This window comes from Microtus ochrogaster, linkage group LG8, assembly GCF_000317375.1.
Source record: "Microtus ochrogaster isolate Prairie Vole_2 linkage group LG8, MicOch1.0, whole genome shotgun sequence".
Classification (NCBI taxonomy): Eukaryota; Metazoa; Chordata; class Mammalia; order Rodentia; family Cricetidae; genus Microtus; species Microtus ochrogaster.
Genome location: NC_022033.1, coordinates 8,446,461 through 8,467,460, shown reverse-complemented (window position 1 = coordinate 8,467,460; position 21,000 = coordinate 8,446,461). Strand labels below are relative to the sequence as shown.

At 47.5% G+C, this 21,000-nt stretch overlaps 1 protein-coding gene across 1 annotated transcript in view; it reads right to left on the bottom strand.

Annotated features, from left to right (window-relative positions):
- Nucleotides 1-502: 502 nt before the first annotated feature.
- Znf217 (zinc finger protein 217) overlaps nt 503-21,000 on the bottom strand; it is a 22,782-nt gene continuing 2,284 nt past the window's right edge. The window contains exons 2-6 of the mRNA XM_005362827.2: nt 9,488-11,185; nt 6,630-6,746; nt 4,488-5,990; nt 2,691-2,823; nt 503-785 (exon numbers count right to left, since the gene is read on the bottom strand). Coding sequence (XP_005362884.1) covers nt 2,714-2,823; nt 4,488-5,990; nt 6,630-6,746; nt 9,488-10,874 — 3,117 coding nt within the window. The 5' untranslated portion in view covers nt 10,875-11,185 and the 3' untranslated portion in view covers nt 503-785; nt 2,691-2,713. The remainder of the gene's footprint in view (nt 786-2,690; nt 2,824-4,487; nt 5,991-6,629; nt 6,747-9,487; nt 11,186-21,000) is intronic.

Genomic DNA, 21,000 nt, shown 5'->3' with positions numbered 1-21,000 from the left:
AGAACCGAGGTAGCTCCCCACGGAGCTTGGCTCGTCCACTCAACATCGGCCACTCTACAGAGCGGTAGTTTCTCTGTAGGCACATTCGCTCAGAAGCACCACAGGCCACCCCAGGCAGGATGCTGGGGTTCCAGAACCTGTACACAAAGACAACGGTATCTTCCTAGCTGAATAGCTGACAGCAGCTGACTAAAGGTGCAAGGTTCAGTCCTGCTGACCTCAGACGCACAGCGCATCTCCAGACTGTCAATACTTCCATCAGCAAGTTTGTTAAGACAAACAATAGATTGTGGAGGACTCAGCATCATACAGGGCAAGCAGATTTGCTTTAAAACACGCTTAAATGAAAAAGCAGAAAGAAGCAGAAACTGCTCAAATCACTGAGCTCCACAAGGAAGGAAACACACAGTACTTAAAGCAGGTTTACAACATAGGTATTTACAGTTACCTGAGGTGCGAGCTTTCCAACAGTTCCCACCCCACCCCACCCCACCCCCAAATGATTTCATTTCAGCAGCGCTCAAGTATGCAAAAACTTATTTGGTCAATTCTGTAAAAAAATATTTAGGGACAAAATAGATTTGCATCCCCATTTGTGTACAGCCCAACTGCTCCCACTAGTTTTTATTGCTATTTGGTACAAAAGTTGACAGAACTTTAGAGAATGTAGTGTTCCTTCTCTGCTCAAGAGTCTCTGCCCAGCACAGTCACGGCTTGTTCAGTAGCTCTCACAAGATGGATCAACTTGTGATTCCGTGGAAAGTATGTACTGCATCCAGCGAGACCTAAGGGAAAAGGATTGAAAGGGATTAAGAAAAAGCACATTGTTGAAGGATCGATCGTATGGAATGAGCTGGGAAAATGGCTCTATAATTCCAAAGGAAGACCCACGTCGGCAGCTCACAACTGTCTCTAAGTTCCAGCTCCAAAGGATCAAACATCCTCTTTTAAAAGTCAAGAGCATTTGCACTCACAGGAACACACATAAGCATCGTACTTCAGGGCTGGAGATGGTTCAGCGGCTAAGAACACACTGACTGCTCTACCAGAGAACCCGGGTTAAATTCCCAGCACCCACACCTGTCTGTAGCTCTAAGATCTGACAACCTCGCACAGACAACATTCAGGCAAAGCACCGATGCAAATAAAAATAATGAAAAAATAAGAGTAATATTTTAAAGCACACATGAATCGACTAGGGGAACCTAAAAGTGCAAAAGATTCCTCTTACACCAACTTCACAACCTACACAGCTAGAGACTAGATCATGTGTTCATGGACTGACTACTGGGAGGGATGAGATAATTACACCAAGAACCAGAACCCAGCACTCATCTGGCAACCACAACTGTCACACCACACCCTCTGAAGGGTTACCCTGGGCCCTATTCCCGACGCTGGAGCATCTTCTCATCTCTGCATCCCGGCTGGCTCCATCCACGTGCACACAGGATGGCCTTATGGAACTCACCAGAGAGACAGCTGCCTCTATCCAGAAGCCTAGCTATTTAACTGCAGTGCTCAATAAGGCTTAAGCCTAAGGAGGCATCTTGACATAGCAGCTGCCCAGGCTGTGACATCTGAACAGACAGTCATGCAGTGCTGGCTAACAAGGCCTCCCTCAGCTCAGGAAGTTGCCACTCATACAAGGCTGACTTGTTAAGCCCAAACACACCTCTGCTTGCCGGTCCCCAGTTCCTTTCCTGGAACAGATTAAGGACTCTGAGTCGGTTCTGAACCAAGAAAGCAGGTGCAGCTTCAGCTCTGTATAGACCCAAGACAATGCTAGGCAGAGGCGGGACTCCAGGAAGCCTGTCTTCTCACACTGGCTCCGAGTATGTGCCTCCCAGCCTCAGGTCCAAGACCCGTCTATTTCCAGCAGACCTATTGTAACCCTTGGTCACTGGGTAGAAGGAGGGCAGCCATGGACTGTGTGTGCAGCATCCCAATTCAGCCTCCTTTCCGAGCAGCAGGAGTTGGGGTGTGGCCCGTGGAGCCCTAACCTTACCTAACCGCCTGGCTGCAGTGAGGCTTCCAATACAATTCATCAGATACTCACTACATAAAAATATTCAACTACTTCATGGGCTATCGTGACTATTTAACTACGGCAAGACACTCTACTCTTTTTTTTTTGGTTTTTCGAGACAGGGTTTCTCTGTGGTTTTGGAGCCTGCCTTGGAACGAGCTCTGTAGACCAGGCTGGTCTCGAACTCACAGAGATCCGCCTGCCTCTGCCTCCACCGCCCGGCTAAGACACTCTACTCTTGGTCCCTGAGTATTGTAAACTTTAAATTGTTTTAAAAAACAGAACTGGGAGCCGGGCGGTGGTGGCGCACACCTTTAATCCCAGGACTCGGGAGGCAGAGGCAGGCGGATCTCTGTGAGTTCGAGACCAGCCTAGTCTACAGAGCTAGTTCCAGAACAGGCTCCAAAGCCACAGAGAAACCCTGTCTCGAAAAACAAAAAAAAAAACAAAAAAAAAAAAAACAAAAAAGACCTGGGGCCACTTAGATGGCTCATCTGGTGCAGGCACTGGGTGCTGTGCCTGCTGATCTGAGTATCTCATGTATGGGAAGAGAAAACAAAGACGCTCTACTAGCACCCCCAGCACACAATCAACATACATCATTTAAAAATAACAATCATTAATTGTTTTTAAGAACACAATAAAGATAGGTAACACTCACCTTTTTCCCAAAAAAATCAGAAATCAAGTTTTTTTGTCATTTGGTCGGTAATGTGTATTTCCAATACAGTTCTCATAGCCTCTCTTCTGAAGCATGCTATTGGACAGGTGCTGATACGACACAGGCCTCTTTCCTAATTGAAGAGAAAGGATGAGGTCACTCAGCGGCCAGGACCAGCAATACGACAGGAGGTGCAGGTCTGTCTATGAAGCAGGTGTCTGATCATGTTTCTACAATAACACTCACAAAAGAAGGGGCAAACCTTTAATCCCAGAGACTGAGGCAGAGATAGGCAGACAGCCTAGCTTACAAAATGAGTTCAAGGCCAGTCAGGGCTACAAAAGCACACCTTCTCTTAAAAAGAAATGCCAGGCCTGGTGGCATTCACCCTTAGTCCCAGCACTTAGAGGTAGAGCAGGGGGGCTGTCTAGAAGACTGAGTCTAGCCTGGTCTACACAGTGAGTTCTGGGGCAGCTAGGGCTGCATAGCGAGAGCCCTATTCTCAAAAAATAGGTAGGTAGGTAGGTAGGCAGGCAGGTAGGCAGGCAGGCAGGCAGGCAGGCAGACAGGCAGACAGGCAGGCAAGCAATCAAACACACACACTTACTTAAACTGGGCACCAACAAGTTGGTTCAGTTAAGGCACTTGCCACATAAGACTGGAGACCTGAATGTAGTGGAAGAGAACCAACTCAAGCGTCTATACACATCACACACAAGCAAGCAAAAACAAGGCACTTAGGTCTACACATCATAAATCAAAAACTCTGCAAAACAGGAAAGAGGTTAAGCACTTCTGTTTGAAAGATCATGAAATACTGGACAGCTAAATCCACATGTAGAAAAACTACTGCTTCAGGGGTAGGGATGTAGGTCAGTTGGTATGTTTGCCAAAAGCACACAAAAGGCCCTGGGTCAGACAGCCTACACCCACAAAAGCCACACATTACCACGATCCACTGCCATCCATGAAACACTCGTGTCTGCAGCAGCAAGTGCCCGGAGTGCACTGCACTGACAGCGGTTCTCAGGGCTTTACATACAAATCAAAATTAAACCGTCTCTCCTCCCAGGCCAACACTCTGCCCTAGTATCACTCCAATCCTGAAGTTTGACTGTGGCTGTCTCTTTGGAGCAGCACAAACCCACAACACCACGATTTAGACAGAGCTGCAATAGAGACAGGTGGTCTACCTTCCTCCAAGCAATGGAAAGCACCAGAAAGCTCCATAAAACACAGCAAGGAAAGCAGTTCCCCATGGGAACTCCGAGGACATACACAAGATGACCGTTACATACAAGACACCCTCAACAGACCCAACAGCAGACATAAGTGTACCAGTGTCGGTCTCTAGCACAACACCACAGAAGAACCCCAAACCCCACCACAGTGGGTGCAGTGTTGGCCATGACTTGTGGAAAGGATAAGAGGGTTGTGACAAAGGACCTAAGCAGGGTCTCTCGCAGTGGCAGTCATGTTTAGTTTTTTTCTTGGGAATGGTCTATATGGCCAGGCTTTAAATCAAATGCCTCGATCATCCAATGCTGGGATGACAGACATGCACCACCATGCCCAGCTAGCTAGTACCTGGACTTCAACAGCAAGGAAAGGAAATACTTTTAGTTTGTTTTTATTGTTTTATTCTACATTATTTCCTTAAAAGAAACTCAAGACACTCCTGCAAAGTTAAGCTCTGAAGGCCCATAATTCACTGCTGCATGCTGGGTGGGTATGGAGGAATGCTTGCTTGCACCTGAGCCCCTAAACTCAGCACCAACCCAGTGCCTGTGGTAGTACCTTCGAGGGCTGGGCTGGTGCCTGTGTGTCCCACAGGCCCACAGGTATACAGAGGTCCAGAGGCGCTATAGGGCTTCTGCATGGTCAACACACTGGGCGACTCCACCTCCCCGGGGCTCAGGAAACAGGCTTTGGGGGACAGGACAGACGATGGACACACAGGTTCTGGTAACAGCGAGGTGATGTTCCTGACCACAGGGTACTTGCGCAGCTCAAAGCCCCTTCTCCCGTTGGGCCCAGGATGTTCTGTATCCAGGGCCACCACATTTGATTTGAGCCTTTTGGGAAGTGGCTCACTGAACTCTGCTGTGGCACTTCCTGCATTCCGATGGCAGTAGTAGTCTCTCCCTTGAGGCACCCATGGGCTATCAACCTTCATGGGATACTCCATGGAACCGTTGCCATTACTACTGCTGAGTGGGGTCTGAGATGCGGCAGCTGGCAGGGCCTTGAGCTTCGGCTCGGGTCTTTTCACCTTATCCATAGCAGCAGAGATGCCACCTTTGGGAAACAGCTCTGACTGCTGCTGCCTGGTGGCCCCGAGGCCCCCAGTAGGCTGTGACCTGTGTGACTTCAGGTTACTTGGGGCTAAAGTGCTGTTGTCTGGCCCTGATGTCTGGGGAGCTTTGCTTGGTCCCGAAGTGCCCTGCCGGACCTTTTCTGGGTGCAGGGACTTGGCCTGTGATGAGAAGGCAGGCTTGACCTTAGGCTTGTGCAGGCCAGATAAGGGAGGCACATCTTTGCCCAGCAGGGCAGGAGGACAGCCTGTCCGCCGGCTCCTCAGCACTGACTTGCTACTGCAGTTCTTGTGGGTGTCAGGGTAGTACCTGTGCTCCAGTCTCTGGTGCATCAACAGAACTTCCGGATAAAAGGTCTTAAAGGTACAAAAGGGGCAGGCGGTGCTGGGAATGAGACACTTGCTCAGAGATATAGCAGGAGAGGGGTGGAGTGCCCCAAGGGACAGATTCAAAGGCCTGTCCTGGCAGTCAGCACCGGGCTTGTACCTGCCGTCGGCCTCCCACTCCGTCTTCTCCCTACGGCTAGCTTCCCAGGCCAGGGGTCCACCCGCTTCGAGTTTATAGGCAGGGCCACTGGCCTGAGGTTCGCCAGCTGCTCTCCTTTTCGGCACGTCCAGATAAGCAGGAGCAGGACTCTTTCGCACTTTCTCGCCGTCATCAACTGCATTTTTATGGAAATCCTGAGTATCCTTGTGTGCTGGTGAGAGAACACTCTGGAAGACAGAAGGTGTCTCCTTAAGCTGCTTGGCAGGCAGGCTGCCCTTAACATCTTTGGCACCATCAAGAAATCGTTTCAAATTTTTGGTGTGCGCATTGTCAGCGGTTCGTAATGCTTCCTGTGTCTCCTGGCTCCGGCCTTCACTTTTAGCCTCGGCCGCAGCATCCACCAGCTGCTTGTCCTTGTGATGTCTCTCCAGGTGGTACCTCAGAGAGGTCTTCTGGGCTGCTGCATACTCACAGAACTCACATTTGTACGGCTTCTCACCTACAACGAGATATTCCACTGTATCATGCATGACGTTTAGGAAAGGCGCCAAAAACAGCTCTACAAGCTAGACAAGCTGTCAATCTTCTTATCTAGGCCATCTCAGCACCCCAGTGCGCTGCACACTTACTTAAACCTGCCTTTCCCGGAAAAAACTTACTGCATGCTTTAAATGACCTGATCTTCGCTGCTGCCTGGTGGCAGAGTCTGTGCACTTTTCCAGCTACAGAAATGGGAGCACTAAGAATTAACCAGTGCTCCCAAGGCTCGAGGCAAGCTCATGACTTACTAACCCATGAGCAGAGAACTAACCAATACTCCCAAGCCTCAAGGCAGGCTAACTTCCTAGCCCACACTATAGCTGCACCTACATCCAAACAGCAACAAACACACCCTTGCTTCATTCCAAAAGTATAAAGCAGATTAAGAAAGAGTGTGACATTAAAATTATTGCATGTTTGCCTTAAGATGAGAGAATATGGCAGCCATAAACCATGAGAACAGGAGCCGCTGTCAAGTTTGCTGCCCTGTTAAAGGACACAGCAACAGTGGCAAACAGCACACAGTTAAACCATCTGAACCACACAACAGCACATAATCGCTTTAGCTAACACATGCTTTAAGAAACAAGTCCTTTACCTGTATGCGTTCTGAGATGAATATTGAGGTAATAGTTTGAACGGAAAAACTTGCCACAGTAACTACACTCTCTCGAGGACGGGGGGGGCTTTGCTTTTCCTCCATCATCATTTTTATCTTAAAGTAGAAACAAAAATATTTGGGTAAGTCAGACGAAGCACATAATTCAGGTGTGTGGACTTCAGTGTTCCTGACAAAGCAGTTGGGGAAACCATGAAATAATTTTTTATTTTAGTTCTGAGTAGAAGTTTCAAAGGCTAAAAATAACATACCAAAATGCCATAAGGCAATGTTTCATGTCTTATGCTATGTGCTTTTGTTTTGTGTTGGAGACAAGGTTTCACTATTCAGCCCTGACTAGGTTGCGACTCAGAAACCCACCTACCTGCCTGCCTCCCTACTGCTGGGATTAAAGGTGTGTGCCACCACGCCCAGCACCACACTTTGCTCTTTGTGTTCCAAAATGACCATTTAATAGATGAAACCCGGTTTATGCTTGAAGGTGGATGTACCCACTAGCCAGAGAAACCCCCTTACTCAGAAACAACTGTTTTATTTGGAGGCAATATAAAACTTCCCATCCACCAGAATACAGCTTGAGATTAAGAAAATTACCACCAGAGGGCGGCAGACACAAAATAACTTCAACAGCAACCCCTGGCTTGGTTTTGGGCACGGAAAGTCAAAATTTAGCCAAGTTTGGGAAGGTGGAATTTATGGTTTCCAAGCAATCTCAGGAACAGAAGAGACCTGGCTGAGTCAATTCCAAAGGCAAGGCTGAACTGCCTGTGTGAGGACTCACTGGAAATGGGCCGGCCGAAACAGGGTGAGGCTTTTTTCTCTCACCAGCCCCCTAACCTGAAGTGATTTGCAGCTGTTAAGACTCCCCTAGTGAGTTTCTGCCATTTATAGCAGGTAGGCATTAATGACCCACCATGGCCTTCTCTGCCAGTTCTAGCAGTAGGTATAAAGGACCCACCACAGCCATCTTAAGTCTAGCCATCGGGCCATGATATAGGCAGTGGTAGATCACAGGTGCAGCAGTTCAAAAAGGCATAATAAACTAGTCATTCTGCCTTAGAACTGATTTCCAATTACAGGCCTCTTCCCTGCTCTGCCACATGCTGCCTTCTTACTAATTTGCAAAGGCAGCTGATCCATACACCTGGGCAAGAGCAGGTGTAATGAATGGGCCTATGCCATCTCCATTATACCGGATCCCTACTAGGGAAGGGGACCCATAAAACACAACCCCTGGCCCAACATGGTACCAGAGGCTTTGAAAATTCATCAGCTTCTTTTAGAGCCTTTGAAAATACCCTAAAGCAGACTGTACAACAGCACCGTGACTGATGGACGCCCTTACAGTCCCACTGCACTAACAGCTAGGCTCGCAGCTGTCAGCCTACATGTAGGCTTTGTTACAGCACACGCAAAAGGCTAAATAGGAAACACCTCTAACACACAGGCATCGGGCCTGCTTTCTAGCCCGGAGCTTGACTGGGACGCTGCTGTTCTGGAAAGGGTTGCAAGCATTTACAATTAATGTTGGACTCATCCTAGGAAGGAAGGAGTGCCAGAGGTGGATAAGCCGATTTTGCAAACACGGAAATCATAAGGAAAGGTTGGGCAATGAATGTGTAATGAATGGGTCACAGGAACCACAGCCAGACCCTGGCACTCCCACTTGTGGCAGTCAGGCCAGGGAGTCACCCTTAGGAACCCCATGGAGTTTCCCACCAACTCTAATGGCTGGTAGACTTCTTTCTCTGGAAACATGAGGGCAGGCATCTCCAGTACTGCAGCTATAGCAACTATCTATGAGGTCATTCTTATGATGTCACGGACACCATCACGGACACCATGTGTACTGCAGGTTTCTAAGGACTGAGGAATGGAACCATGCTCACTAGGTTTCCACTGACTCTGGAAACTCAGTTGACTAAACATCTGTCATCTGTCAAGCCTATCAGTAGCCAGAAAAGGAATGGGGTATTGGTTCAAAGGCACAGGTCTAGCCTTAGTCTGACTCACCTGGTCTCATATAGACTGCCAACACACCACACAGTGCCACAAACACATCTCAAGTGTTGTCATTAACCTGTGGACCATGCTCCCCCACACAATCAGGGGTATGAACTACTTTAAGCAGCAGAGCCCCATTCAGTGACAATGATTCAAGTGTGGGTGGGCAGCAGGATGAGACACAGGTGGACGGACTCCTTGGCTCTAGGCTCACACACAATTATGAGAACCTGGACAATGCTTGTTTCTATAAACAACATTAAAACACACTAAATTCATGCAGCAGGCCTGAAGTGGGCCGACATGCATGGATTTCACCTAGAGGCCATTTTGGAAGCTCACTCATGAACACTGGCCTCATCAACACCAAGGTGACCAGAATGCAGCAGCTGAGTCCACAGCAGGACTAGCTGACTGGTTGGAAGTCTCCCTCTCCCCCACCATCCCCCACCCCCACTCCTTCTAGGACCACTAGAAAAACCCATCTGAACCCACATGAACATGGGCCTTGACAGACAGCCCCAGTCTTTCAAGTTAAGAACAGGAATGCCGGGAACTGGGACAAAGTGCTGGGTCTCAGTCCCAGAACGCCTATGTTCTGCACCAGGTCACTGTTAGACGCATTCATTCCAGTGCACGAGAAGGCAAGCAGCATTCCCAGTTTCTACTCGCTGGTGCACTAACTACAAAACCATTTGGACAGCCTTTACTTCCACCCAGTAAACAGTGACAGGAAAGAAGGGCCGAGATGCTAACGACTAGAAGAAAGGATGATTCCAGTCTGGCTCCCACAGTCCCTGGCAGCACTGCCTGCAAGGCAGCAGAGTACTCACCCAAATGGAGCCCTTCAGGGAGCCCATCCTCAGACCCATCTTCAGAGCCCCCTTCTCGGTCCACGGCCCCACTGTCTTCCAGCGTGCTAGCGAGGTCTGGGGAGCAAGTCCCAGGCTGTCTTCCATCCACAGACATGGTGGGCGATGGGGCATCAGCCCTCCTGTCCTTCTTGTGCACTCTGGAGTGCAAGACAAGCTGGTGGTAGGTCCTGAAGGCTTTACTGCACTCGGAGCAGTGTGTGGGCTTCTCCTTGCTGCTGGGCAACTTGGGGTCACCATCCCCAGAAGGCACTTCACTGTTGGCATGTCTAGGTTTCTCTCTGTCTTGTGAGAGACCTGGACAACTGCTTCTATTTGTTTTGGACTTTGCAGAACCTTCCGACTTACCCCCAATCCAAATTTCTCCAAGTTCCTCTTTCTCTGAACATGAATCGTCATTGTCCGTGCTTCCTTCTTGGCCTGACTCTTTCACCTCTTCCTGGGCAATGGCCACTTTTCCTTTGGTGGCCAGTTGCCATGCCTGGTAGGTGGTGAACGGGTCAAGCTGAGGTATACAGGTGATGGGCTTCACTGTAGTCTCTGGGTGGGATCTGGGTCTCAAGTTCAAAAACTGCAGCAGCTCTTCTCTGGGGGATGTGGGTCCCTCTTGTTGGGCATCAGGGGCTGTGCTACTGGCACTGGAGGTGGTCTCTTTGGCATGAACCTTACTGTGCTCAATGAGGCTCTGCTTATTCGGGAAGAGGAAGCCACAAACCATGCAGATCTTGTAGGGAGTGGAGATGTTCCCAGCTACATGTGCCTGAACCACTTCATTGATGGTGACAGGACTTTCCAGGCCCTGCTGCAACTTGCTCCTGGTGCCAGATTTGCCATTGTGTGTCCGCATGTGGTTCTTCAGAAACCACGGCTCCTTAAACCGTCTCCCGCACATGCTGCACCCGTATGTGAAGGAGTCTTTATGTTTCTTCATATGGCTCTCAACATCGAAGGCCCCTGGGAATGTCTGCCCACACACGTCACAGCTCAGTTCTTCATTGTCTTTGCAGTTCTTCTCCTTCGGGGGTTCTGTCGGTACCTGACCCTTATCAAGAGGACTTAGATACTCGGCCTCCACACGCAGGACGGCTGGCTCACAGAGGGTGGGCCGGTGCTGCAGGAGCACGTGTTGATTGAGGTCTTCTGCGTGGGAAAAGGCCTGGCTACAGAACATGCAGTCCAGGGGCATGTGCCCTTCAGCTGGGGTCATGCTCCTCTCCTGTGCGGCTCGGAAGGGGACTACAGCTGGCCCTTTGATGGACACAGCGTCATCCACCTCCATCTGGGTGCCGAGAGAGCTGCCAATGACTTCCGGCCCGTCCATGTACACGAGGAGCGATTGAGTAGGCATGCTGCCTGCCACTTCGGGGTCAGCCGAATGCTGGGGATCTCTGAGTTAGAATAAGGCCACTTGTGAGAAGTCACGCAAACCTCCAGGAGCCCTGGGCTTGTAACTACAGTTCAGAGGGGAGTGTGTATTCCGGAGTTTGGGAAAAGCACAGTGATGGAAATGGGTCTTTCACAAACAAAGTCTCCTGGCTGCCTTGTGACTCAGACGTTAGTCAGCACAAGGGCCCTAGTTCTGTTTGTCTCCATTGGGTGAGCGGCTCAGGTGAGCAAGACGTTGATTCCAGCAATGTGAAGGCAAGGAACTTCCAAACTCTGGAAGGAAAAAACAAGACAAGGTGAGGAAAGCTCAGAAAGAGGGCTTGGCCCATGAGTCACATGGTCTTTTCCACAAAAAGGGACTAGACTCAACTGCATCACCTTTAACTAATCCATAATGCATTATGCTGAACATGCTTGTTAATTAAATAATTAGCATATTTCCCAGGCGATACACTTACTGAGTAGAATTTCAACAGTGAGAAGAGTTTAAGCCAAAGATCTGCTCACTGAAATACAAAAACCAAGCTTAAACAGGGAATGGTTACAACAGGCCAGCCAGACTGAACTACAGAGTGAGTTCAAAGTAAGCCTTGTCAACACAAGTCTCAAAAATAAATATAATACATATAATAAATAAGAGGTCAAGTTTTAGGATAGAATTGCTTCAATCCTGCTGTCTCAGACACCACCAAATACACATGTGCCTCGTATACACAGACCACAGAAGTTACAAAAGTCAAGCATGGCGGCACAAGCCTTTAATCCCAGTGCTCAGGAAGAGGAAGGTGGGTCTCAGAGTTTGAGGCCAGACCAGTCTATATATAGCAAGTTCAAGAACAGCCAGAGCCACATAAGGAGACCCTGTCTCTAAGGAAAAACGTTATGAAAACGAGCTGACAAAATGAGACTGCTTTAGGTAATACCCTAAAACACCAGTACTCAAAATGGTTACCTGCACATAGGACACAAGGTCTCAGTATCTCAGACACATAGAGATCCAAACCCTCAGCACACAACACAGGAGGTCCCCATTCAGAAAAACCTCAGAATGGGCATTCGCCTCGGCCCAGAGCTTTGGACGAGTTTGGGCACTGGATGTGGCCAGACAGGGTAATGACCTCAGATGCAGAGGCCACTTACTTTGCAATGTTCACATCTCTAACAGGCTTCCACAGACCCGGCTCCGCGTGGCCCATTCCTCCAGCAGAAAACACCTCCCTCTTTGTACTCCATCTTCCGCTTGGGCACTGGCCAGGTGGCAGGGAGGAGTCACTTAGCACTAAGGGGTCTGCTTCAGAGGCTGGTTTTTCACCTTTCAAGAACTAACCCCTAAGAAAGTCAGGGTCCTTCAAGGGTTTGTTACTACGTAGTCCTTCCTCCTCTCCTCCTAGGGTGGTTAATTCCACCTAAAGAAACCAAAGGGCACAAAGCCACCTGCCACAGCACCATTCTCCCCCTTCTACCCCCCACCCCACTGGTGGGGTGAAGGCGGCTCTTTCCCACTTCACGTTACACAGCTGTGAGATCTGGAGCAGAGTGCGGAAGGGCAAGCCTTTGATGGTGCTGTAACTTCTTTGTCTCTGCCTTTATTACAATCACAATGGAGGCTAAGTACCCGAAGTAGTTACCACCCTGTGATGTAACAGAGACCAGAGTTCTAGCCCAAGGTGTCCTGGCAAAGCTAACTCAACCTGGACACTTCCTGAGGTTAAAACTACAGCAAGGTTGACAAGCACTAAACCCTGTCTATGGCTGAGGACAGATCCACACAACCGAAGCACTGGCAGCAATCTAAGCTTGGGACCGATTTTAGATTTATACACGTTTACTAACCTGACACCTATAACCCGGGCACAATGTTCACTGGAAAATTAGGTACGTACTCTAGAAATGCAGGATTTCAGCCTGCTGACCCACTTCTGTTCAGAGCCACAGGGTTAACTGCAGTTTGAGTAGTCACTAAGCTACTAAACATTCTTTCCTCTTTATTTTAAAAATGGTAGAGAAGCAATTACATCGAATAACAGTGAGTTCCAGGCCAACCTAGATTAAAAGTATGAAACCCTATCTCAAAAAAGCTAAAAGCAAACCCGCTTGAGCTGGGGGCACAATATGGGAGGGCTCATCTATGAAGTCTAAGCTTTTGGAAGAACCCCACTTCTCTAAAAGCTCCCTTTCCAAAAGGTTACCATCCTGGTTCAAATGATGACCACTCAGCTGGGGGGTAAGGGTAACTACAGTCCTAGGAAGTATCTGAGCACCTTCACTCATACAGCCTGCTTCCTGGACAGTGTATTCTGTTCAAATCTGCACTGTCATTGTGTTTGACACTAGGTTTGGAATAAAGTATTCTTGCTATTTCAGGGGGGAAAATAGCTACAATTTTCACATGTGAACTCCTCGGCTCCCTGAGAGGCAATGACTACAGCTCAAGGCAAAGATGCTCGAGACGGCCCCGAGACATGCCCAATAAAGGACAAGAGGCACAGAGTGGTGGCCAGAGACAGAAATGGGGCCATATATCTGGCTCAGAGGTAGAGAGGCAAGGGAAGAGTAAAGCTGGAAGTGCTTCCTTCTCCTGAGAAGTTTCCAGAGCAGATTCTGATAGTTACAACTATGCCAACTGACGCAGTTTCGGACAGCCTGAGTTATAGCCTCTGAAGACTCAGGAGCAAGCCTGCCCCACAACTCCTGCACACCACCATCCCCATGGCTCAGCAGTGACATCCTCTCAGGACTTTAGTTCAATCCAAAACTATCCAAGGAGGAAATACAAATTTAAAAATTAAGATTTAAAAAAGGTAAAACAAAGTATTTTTCTCTACCATAATTTTAAAGATTATTTTTAAAACTTTACCAAATATAAAAATCCTAGAGACAGAGTTTGCTGGCTGGTTCACTGCTGTCTCTCTGAAACCTGGCACTGGGCCAAGTGACACTTATGTCTTCAGGAAGCAAGGGCCAAAGCAGCAGCCACTTCTTGGGCTATGGCCCCTGCCCACCAGATCTGATGCTAACTAAAATGAACCCAAATGTTCACAAGGTTTCCTCATGAGAGTCAAAAGGCCACCACCCCATGACCATGACTGCAATCAAGACTATAAGAGAACTTAAGAACTGATCCCTTGGAGCTGGAGGTGGTAGAAAGCCATCTGGGATGGGTACTGGGAATTGAACAAGAGTCCCTGGAAGAGCAACAAATGCTGTCAACAAATCAATCATCTTTCCATCCCATCAAGATTTTGTTTTTGGGTGTTTTTGTCTGAAACAGGGTCTCTCTACATAGCCCCTGCTAGCATGGAATTTGCTGTGTAGACTAGACTTAGCCTCAAACTCAAACTGCCTCTGCCTCCCAAACACTGAGATTAAAGGTGTGCGCCAGACTTTCCCCCCCATACACACACCTTATAAAACTGACCAGCACAAACAGCTGTGCCGAGTTGGGACCAGAGTGTGCCAAGCTGCAGAGCACTGGCCTGCTGCACCATATGCAGGTCTGGGGTTCCATCCCCAGTCCTGGAAAACAAGAGTGCACCACGTGAGCTTGTCCCCCTTCAGTGGCAGCGGGTGCTCACTCTTCTCCACTGACAAGCCACAAATTTCTTGCTGAACTAAAAGGACAGAATACTTAAAGTGTTAAGATCAATTTGCTGAACTATAATCATTAAAGACTGCAATAGACTTAAGTGTCTGAGTCTATCAAAACAACTGTTCTACTGTAATTGCTAGCTAACAAATGGTCATCCCTCTACCTGAAGAGGGCAAGCAAACTCAACTTTCCCAGAAGACTCCAGCCTTCCTCCTGAAGTGCAGAAGGCAACACAAATCCTAGTACTTTAAGGACCGTTTCTTGACAGAAGGGACATATCTGCAATGTTAGGTTTGTTTGGTTGTCAGGAAAGCAAGGATTCTAACCATACCAAGCTTGTTTTAAAAAAAAAAAAGTACATAGCCAAAAAAGAAAAAAAAAAAAGGAGCTGGGCAATGGTGGCACACGCCTTTAATCCCAGCACTCGGGAGTCAGAGGCAGGCAGATCTCTGTGAGTTCGAGACCAGCCTGGTCTACAGAGCTAGTTCCAGGACAGGCTCCAAAGCCACAGAGAAACCCTGTCTCGAAAAACCAAAAAAAAAAAAAAAAAAAAAAAAAAAAAAAAAAAAAGGAAAAAAATAAATCTTCACCCCATAAAGGAGGCACTGACCTTTCAGTCCCACCCCCAGGCACCTCACTAACATGCCCTCCAACTGAGAGCATCCTGGTCTCAGTTTTCAGTAAGAACCATATGGCTTTAACTGCTCAAGTGTGTCTGCTATTCTGTGAGTCACTAGGCACTGATGTGACTAAACCAACCAAGAACCCCCGCAGTACCTGACTGTAATTACCAACTACACAAGATAGTGAAAAGACAAACTGCTCAAACAGCAAATCAGGGCAGCTGCCACTCCTGACAACCCCTATACTTGGACGTGGAACACCACTGCACACAGACGTGCTCACGGTCACCCAGAGCCTCAGGTAACACATCTCTGTGCTTCCCAAGAGCACGCTATCCCCCATTCTTGGTGAGGGCCATCCCACTGAGGATCAGGAAGGCATTTGCTCCTCTCCCAGGCAGCAATCCGCCACATCCTCCGACGTGTCATGCAGGCTAGGTGTCCTAACAGACACTCTAAAACACTCAACACACAGCACTACCCTCTGGCCAATTTATTTCTATCTTTAAAACTATAAAATTCAGGCTGGAAATATGGCTCAGTAGTTAAAGAACTGGTTACTCTTCCAGAGAACATAGGTTCAATTCCCAGCTCCCACATGGCAGCTTACAGCTCTAACTCCAGTTCTAGGGGTACAACAGCCTCTTCTGGCCTCCAAAGGCACACATAGTACTCAGAAGTACAGGCAGGCCAAACATCCATTAATATAAAGTTTGTGGGGAGAGAGATTTGCTAAGATTTACTTATCGAGCCAGGTGGTGGTGGCGCACGCCTTTAATCCCAGTACTAGTGAGTTCAAGGCCAGCCTGGTCTACAAAGTTAGTTCCAGGATCTAGGGCTTAAATAAATAGAGATTTATTGTGTGTTCTGCCAAATGTATGTGTGTGAAACATCTACATGCAGGACCTGAAGTTTAGAAAAGGCATCAGATCCCTGAAACTCAAGTTATGGATGGCTGTGAGCCACCATGTGAATGCTAGGAACCGAATCTTAGTCCTCTACAAGAGCAACAAGGGCTCTAACCAGTCACTGAGCCATCTCCAGTCTACCACATTGTTTTCTTAAAAGGACTAACTTCTACATCAGTCTACAGTATCAAACAAAACCCATCACTTTCTAAAACGATTATTTGTATATGGGGGTGTGTGCGTGCCTTACACCATATATGTGGGGAGCAAAGAGCAGACAATATTTGGAAGCCAGTTCTCTCTTTCCAACATGTATGTCTCAAGAATCAAAATGCAGGGTATTAGACTTGGTGGCAAGGGACCTTACCACCTAAAAAAAGTAAGCCTAAGCCTGTTTACTTTTGATCTTTCAGTGGTCAGGCCAATTTACCTAGCAGGTGAGGGAAAAAACACTTAAAAGTTAAAAGAGAAACAGAAAGATTTAAATGTAAATGCTCAGTTTAAATTCAGCATCAGCATCATAATATAATCCATCACAGGCAAAACACTGCTGCAAGGCAAGGTGATAAGTCCTGGACAAAATCCCATTTCCTGAAAGTCCCTGAGAACACTCCACTCCCAGCAGCAGGAGGCCCAAGGACTGGTAGCAGGAGTAAGATGGAAGCCCTTTAAAGAGATACAGCCTGATTCGCCCCCAAAACAGTTCAGGTGTGCTGAGGAAGCCAGTTTTACTTTCAATATTATCAGTACTGAGATCTGTAAACTGTTTTTCAAACACTCCGTATCAATGTGCAAAGCAGCTTATGGGAGAAGTAACTTTTTTGCTAATTGTCAATTAGGCAGGAAGAGACAGTGGTGTCCTCGGTTTCTCTCAGTAACCTTGCCTATCAGGGCAACCTTCCATCTGCTTTTAGATCTGACTGGGCCAACCCAACAGAGAGAAGGGTTTCAGCAAACAGCAGCAAACTCTCGTAAGCTGTGCACTGACTCATGTCTGCACAGCGCATCGCATCCTTGGACACACAACAACTAGTGTAACCATTATGTAGCACCAGGAATTAAACACTCACTATGCCATTTTTTTCAGAAGGTTAAACGGGCAAGGTCTAAATTAGATCCAATTTAACTAACCAGGTAAAAATAAAACAGAAGCTTAGGCAATGCCCTTAAAATCCAGCTTTCCTCGACCTCACAGAACGACCACTTCCTACATAAAGTTGAATAAACACTAAAGCTGTGTCCAGCGCTTTCATAGATAACTGTTTGCATCTCAAATCAAAAAAAAAAAAAAAAACTCCTTTCAATGCGTAAGACCAATCACTGTTGGATAGTTTTACACAGCAGCTACTAGGAAATAAAAACTGCCACCAAACTAAATTAGGTCCTTTTAAATATTCACTTATGCAGAGTGTCAAACAAACATCAAGTTACTAAACATTTAAATTATCCTCCTCTAAGAGACAATACAAAGTGAAGTAAAAGGCCACCGGGCCATTCAGCATTATCTTAAACTTGAAAGACAATCATCAACCATTAAAAAGCCAGCTTAATTTGGGAATAGTGTAGGAAAAAAAAAATGTAAAAGCCAAGGGTCAACTCTTCCCCTTGCTCACCTCCACTGAGCTGTCTTTTCAGGTTTAGTAATTGTATTTCTCAATTTTATCATAAAATTACCAAACTGGCCCCAAATTTCCAGTAACTCAATAATACTGCTAGTCTGGGCAGGAAGCAATGGCTCTTCAGAATGCTGCAGTCAACACAGGCTCACATGTCAAGTTTTCTAGGAAGTGCGACATAAAGGGTGATCTATGGTGGCTCTGGCTAACAGGGGCTTGCCCCCCCCACACCACCGTTTATCTGGAAGGTAGATAGGTCCAACAACTGAATTCACTCATGGGAAGATGAAGATTTTTTAAGGAGAACGAGAGATCGGCAGGCGATGTGTGTCCCCACTCCCTCCCCTCCCGCCCCCACACACACTTCCTTAAAGGCAAGATTTCTATCTGCCCTCGTGGTCTGAATTTAAAACCCTTTGGCCCACATACCCTTGTAAATTTGTCTGGCTATATTACTGGCTAGCCAAGAGCCTTAATCCAGATCACCTAACCGAAAGACCACTTCTTAGCACTTTCTACAGTGCCCCCACAACGAGGCTGCAAGTGATATTCCACCAGACTCCCCCACAGCAGAGGGAGGACATTTCCAAGTCTTTGTGCAATAACACACTTTCTTTCACATGCATTTAAACTATTAACACCGCTCCCCAGAAAAACCTGGAGCTGAGGTGTGTGAGCTGAGCGCCTCCATTGTCACAGCTTTTATTTACATGCCTGTAACTAAGCCCTTCCTGGTTCAGAATATTTAATAGGACTGAAATCCTTTAATTCAATTTTGGTAGCTGTTGTATACACGTCTTCCAAATTTTTATTTTTTAATCACCCTAGTGAATGAAAACTATTCCGTACTCTAGGTTGTGACTTAAAATGGCACATTTTGATGCTAGAGGAGCAGACAGTTTACCTAAACTGCTTCATGTGTTTTCTTCTAATTCAATAGCTGGAAAACCCACTTCTTGATAACTCAGCTTCAACTTCCCAAATTATTAATTACACATACTGCCACGGGATTAAACTGAAATGGGAAATCAGGAACCAGTCATTTAAAAGAAATCATAGCCAGTGACCTCAAAAGTCCACAATGGAGGCCACACGGCATGAGATAGGACAGTTTCAAATTGTTTTCTGATTGGAAACACAGCTTCCTATACAGTATTTTTAAGTCATTTGTTTCCACAGCAGTCAGAATAGATCTTTTATGAAGTACTGTTTTTAAGGCAGTCAAGGGTCATTAAAACTACTTCAAAGTTCTCATCAACAATATCATGTTTAGAACAACTGGGGAAAAAAAGAATGTCATTTAATAAAGTGGGCAAAGAGCTCATCTTCTGGAACCCCCGAGGCTCTAATCAGGCAGCTCAGAATTAAGAAGGCTCCTAGACTGAGGGTGGCAGCCCTGCTGTGGCAAACACCGGTTCAGACCGAAGTGATGGTAAGGGAGAAAAGGTCATTAGCACTTATCTGCCAGGAGAACATAGACTAAGCAGTCCTATGCCTTTGGATTCCTTAATTATTTCATCAGTTTAAGAGACTTGATTAAGTTTTATTTTCGGATTTCCCCTCTTAAAAAAAGGCCCACTAGAAAAGGTTTAGGGACTCCTAGACACCCAAGTTTCTCTGCCAAAAATGGAGGATTCCAAAAACGAGTGCAAACATACCCCCCTCAAAAAAAGCCAGAGTCTGAACTTTCTCTGCCCCTGGTCCTCCCCACCACCTGGAGGAAAAGAGAGCTATTATTAAAATAGCATAAAGGGGGAAATTTTCTAAGTGCATCTTAGTTCCTTTTTTTAAGTAAGAAGTGAAAGGGAATAATGCGGAGAGACAATTATTAAACTTCAATCTCACCAAATATTACAGTGAAAAAGACGAGCTCAGACTGCAAAATGGGAGCCGGTGGTGAGAGGGTAAAGGATCAAAAGGAGCTGGAACTAAAGACCTAGGCCCTTTCCCCAGAAGCCTTCCCTCTATTTCCTCCTTCTGTATGCATGAGGGTAGGATCTTTAGAGGTCACTGCCTCTTGGATTTTTATACTTACATAACTGGGAAAGTGGCAGGATGGGCAGGGGAGCCTTGGGGGAAACCCCAAAAAAAAAAAAAGATCAGGATTCAAAATGAAAATCAAAATAACCAAAAAGGAAAAAATGTGTCACTGGACTCCAAAAGTTTGAAAAACAGTATCTAAAATAAACAGGATTTCTCGGGAAGAAAAAAGGCATCTACCATTAAGGACACACCTTAAAAGTTCTCGGTACTTTAAGCACAAACTAGTGGTGTGGCGATTACATTTTTCAGACGGCAATTAGGCTACTTCTCTGCACTTGTCACTACAGAAAATAGCTTGGGGGGAGGGGGGCTAGACCTGTTACTCATCCTCGAAGTAAAAATTGGGCATCTGAAATCTGATTTGATACCAATCAGGGCAGTGGATCCACTAGGGGGAAAGTAGTCAAGAAGAACGCTCTGCACGTCCTTCACTTACAAAGGGAGGTGAAAGGCCCCCTGAGGCCCCTACCTAGCCTCCAGGCCTGGCCGGCAGCTGTGGCTACCCGGCCTCTTCTTTTGTTGGCCTTAATCTCATGTCAAGTTATTCAACCAACTCAAAAGCGATGAAGACATAATTGAATCAACCTGAACTAAATCAGACCTAGGCCTCTTAAAACATACAGCTTAATGGCTCCAACCCATCCCCAAACCAGGAAACCAACCGGCCACGGGAACCTGTGGTACACATGGTGCCCCACAACCAGGGACCCCAGGCTGGTTACCCTTAATCAACGCGTGCTCAAGAATTCCTGTTTCTCAGAAAGAAACTAAGGCTCAAGGACAGAAACCTTCGGTCTGGGAACGACCACCCTATTCCCCCCCACCCCCATCCCGGACTCAAACAATAAAAAGTTAAAAAGTTTCTATAGCCCGAAAGCTGACCGGCCCCCACCGGGGGTCCCAAATGGGGGCCCCCAGGGCTTCGGCTCACTTCAGGAAGCAAACCTTTTGGGAAAAACCCCTTCCTGGTGTCCCCACCCCCACTCTCCGCGCCCAAGAATGCTCTTCCCGAGCTCCGAGGGTCCGCGGCGGGGGCGCCCATCACAGTGCGCCCGCCCGCTCGCGTTGGGGCTAAACTGAGGCTCTCGGAGCCGCGCCCTCCAGTGTGCGGTTCCGCCTCCCGACGCCCCGCACCAACTTCCCACGGGAGTTTGCGGGGCGTTTTAAGTTTGGGCGTGAAACCGAACACCTTCTTCCCTCACTTGCGGGACGCAGGTCGGACAGGGGCGCGGACCCCCGACGGCCACGCCGCGGCGGGCGGGCCATTGTCTCGGCCGTCCCTCCCAGCCCCACGCGCGGTCCCGGCCGT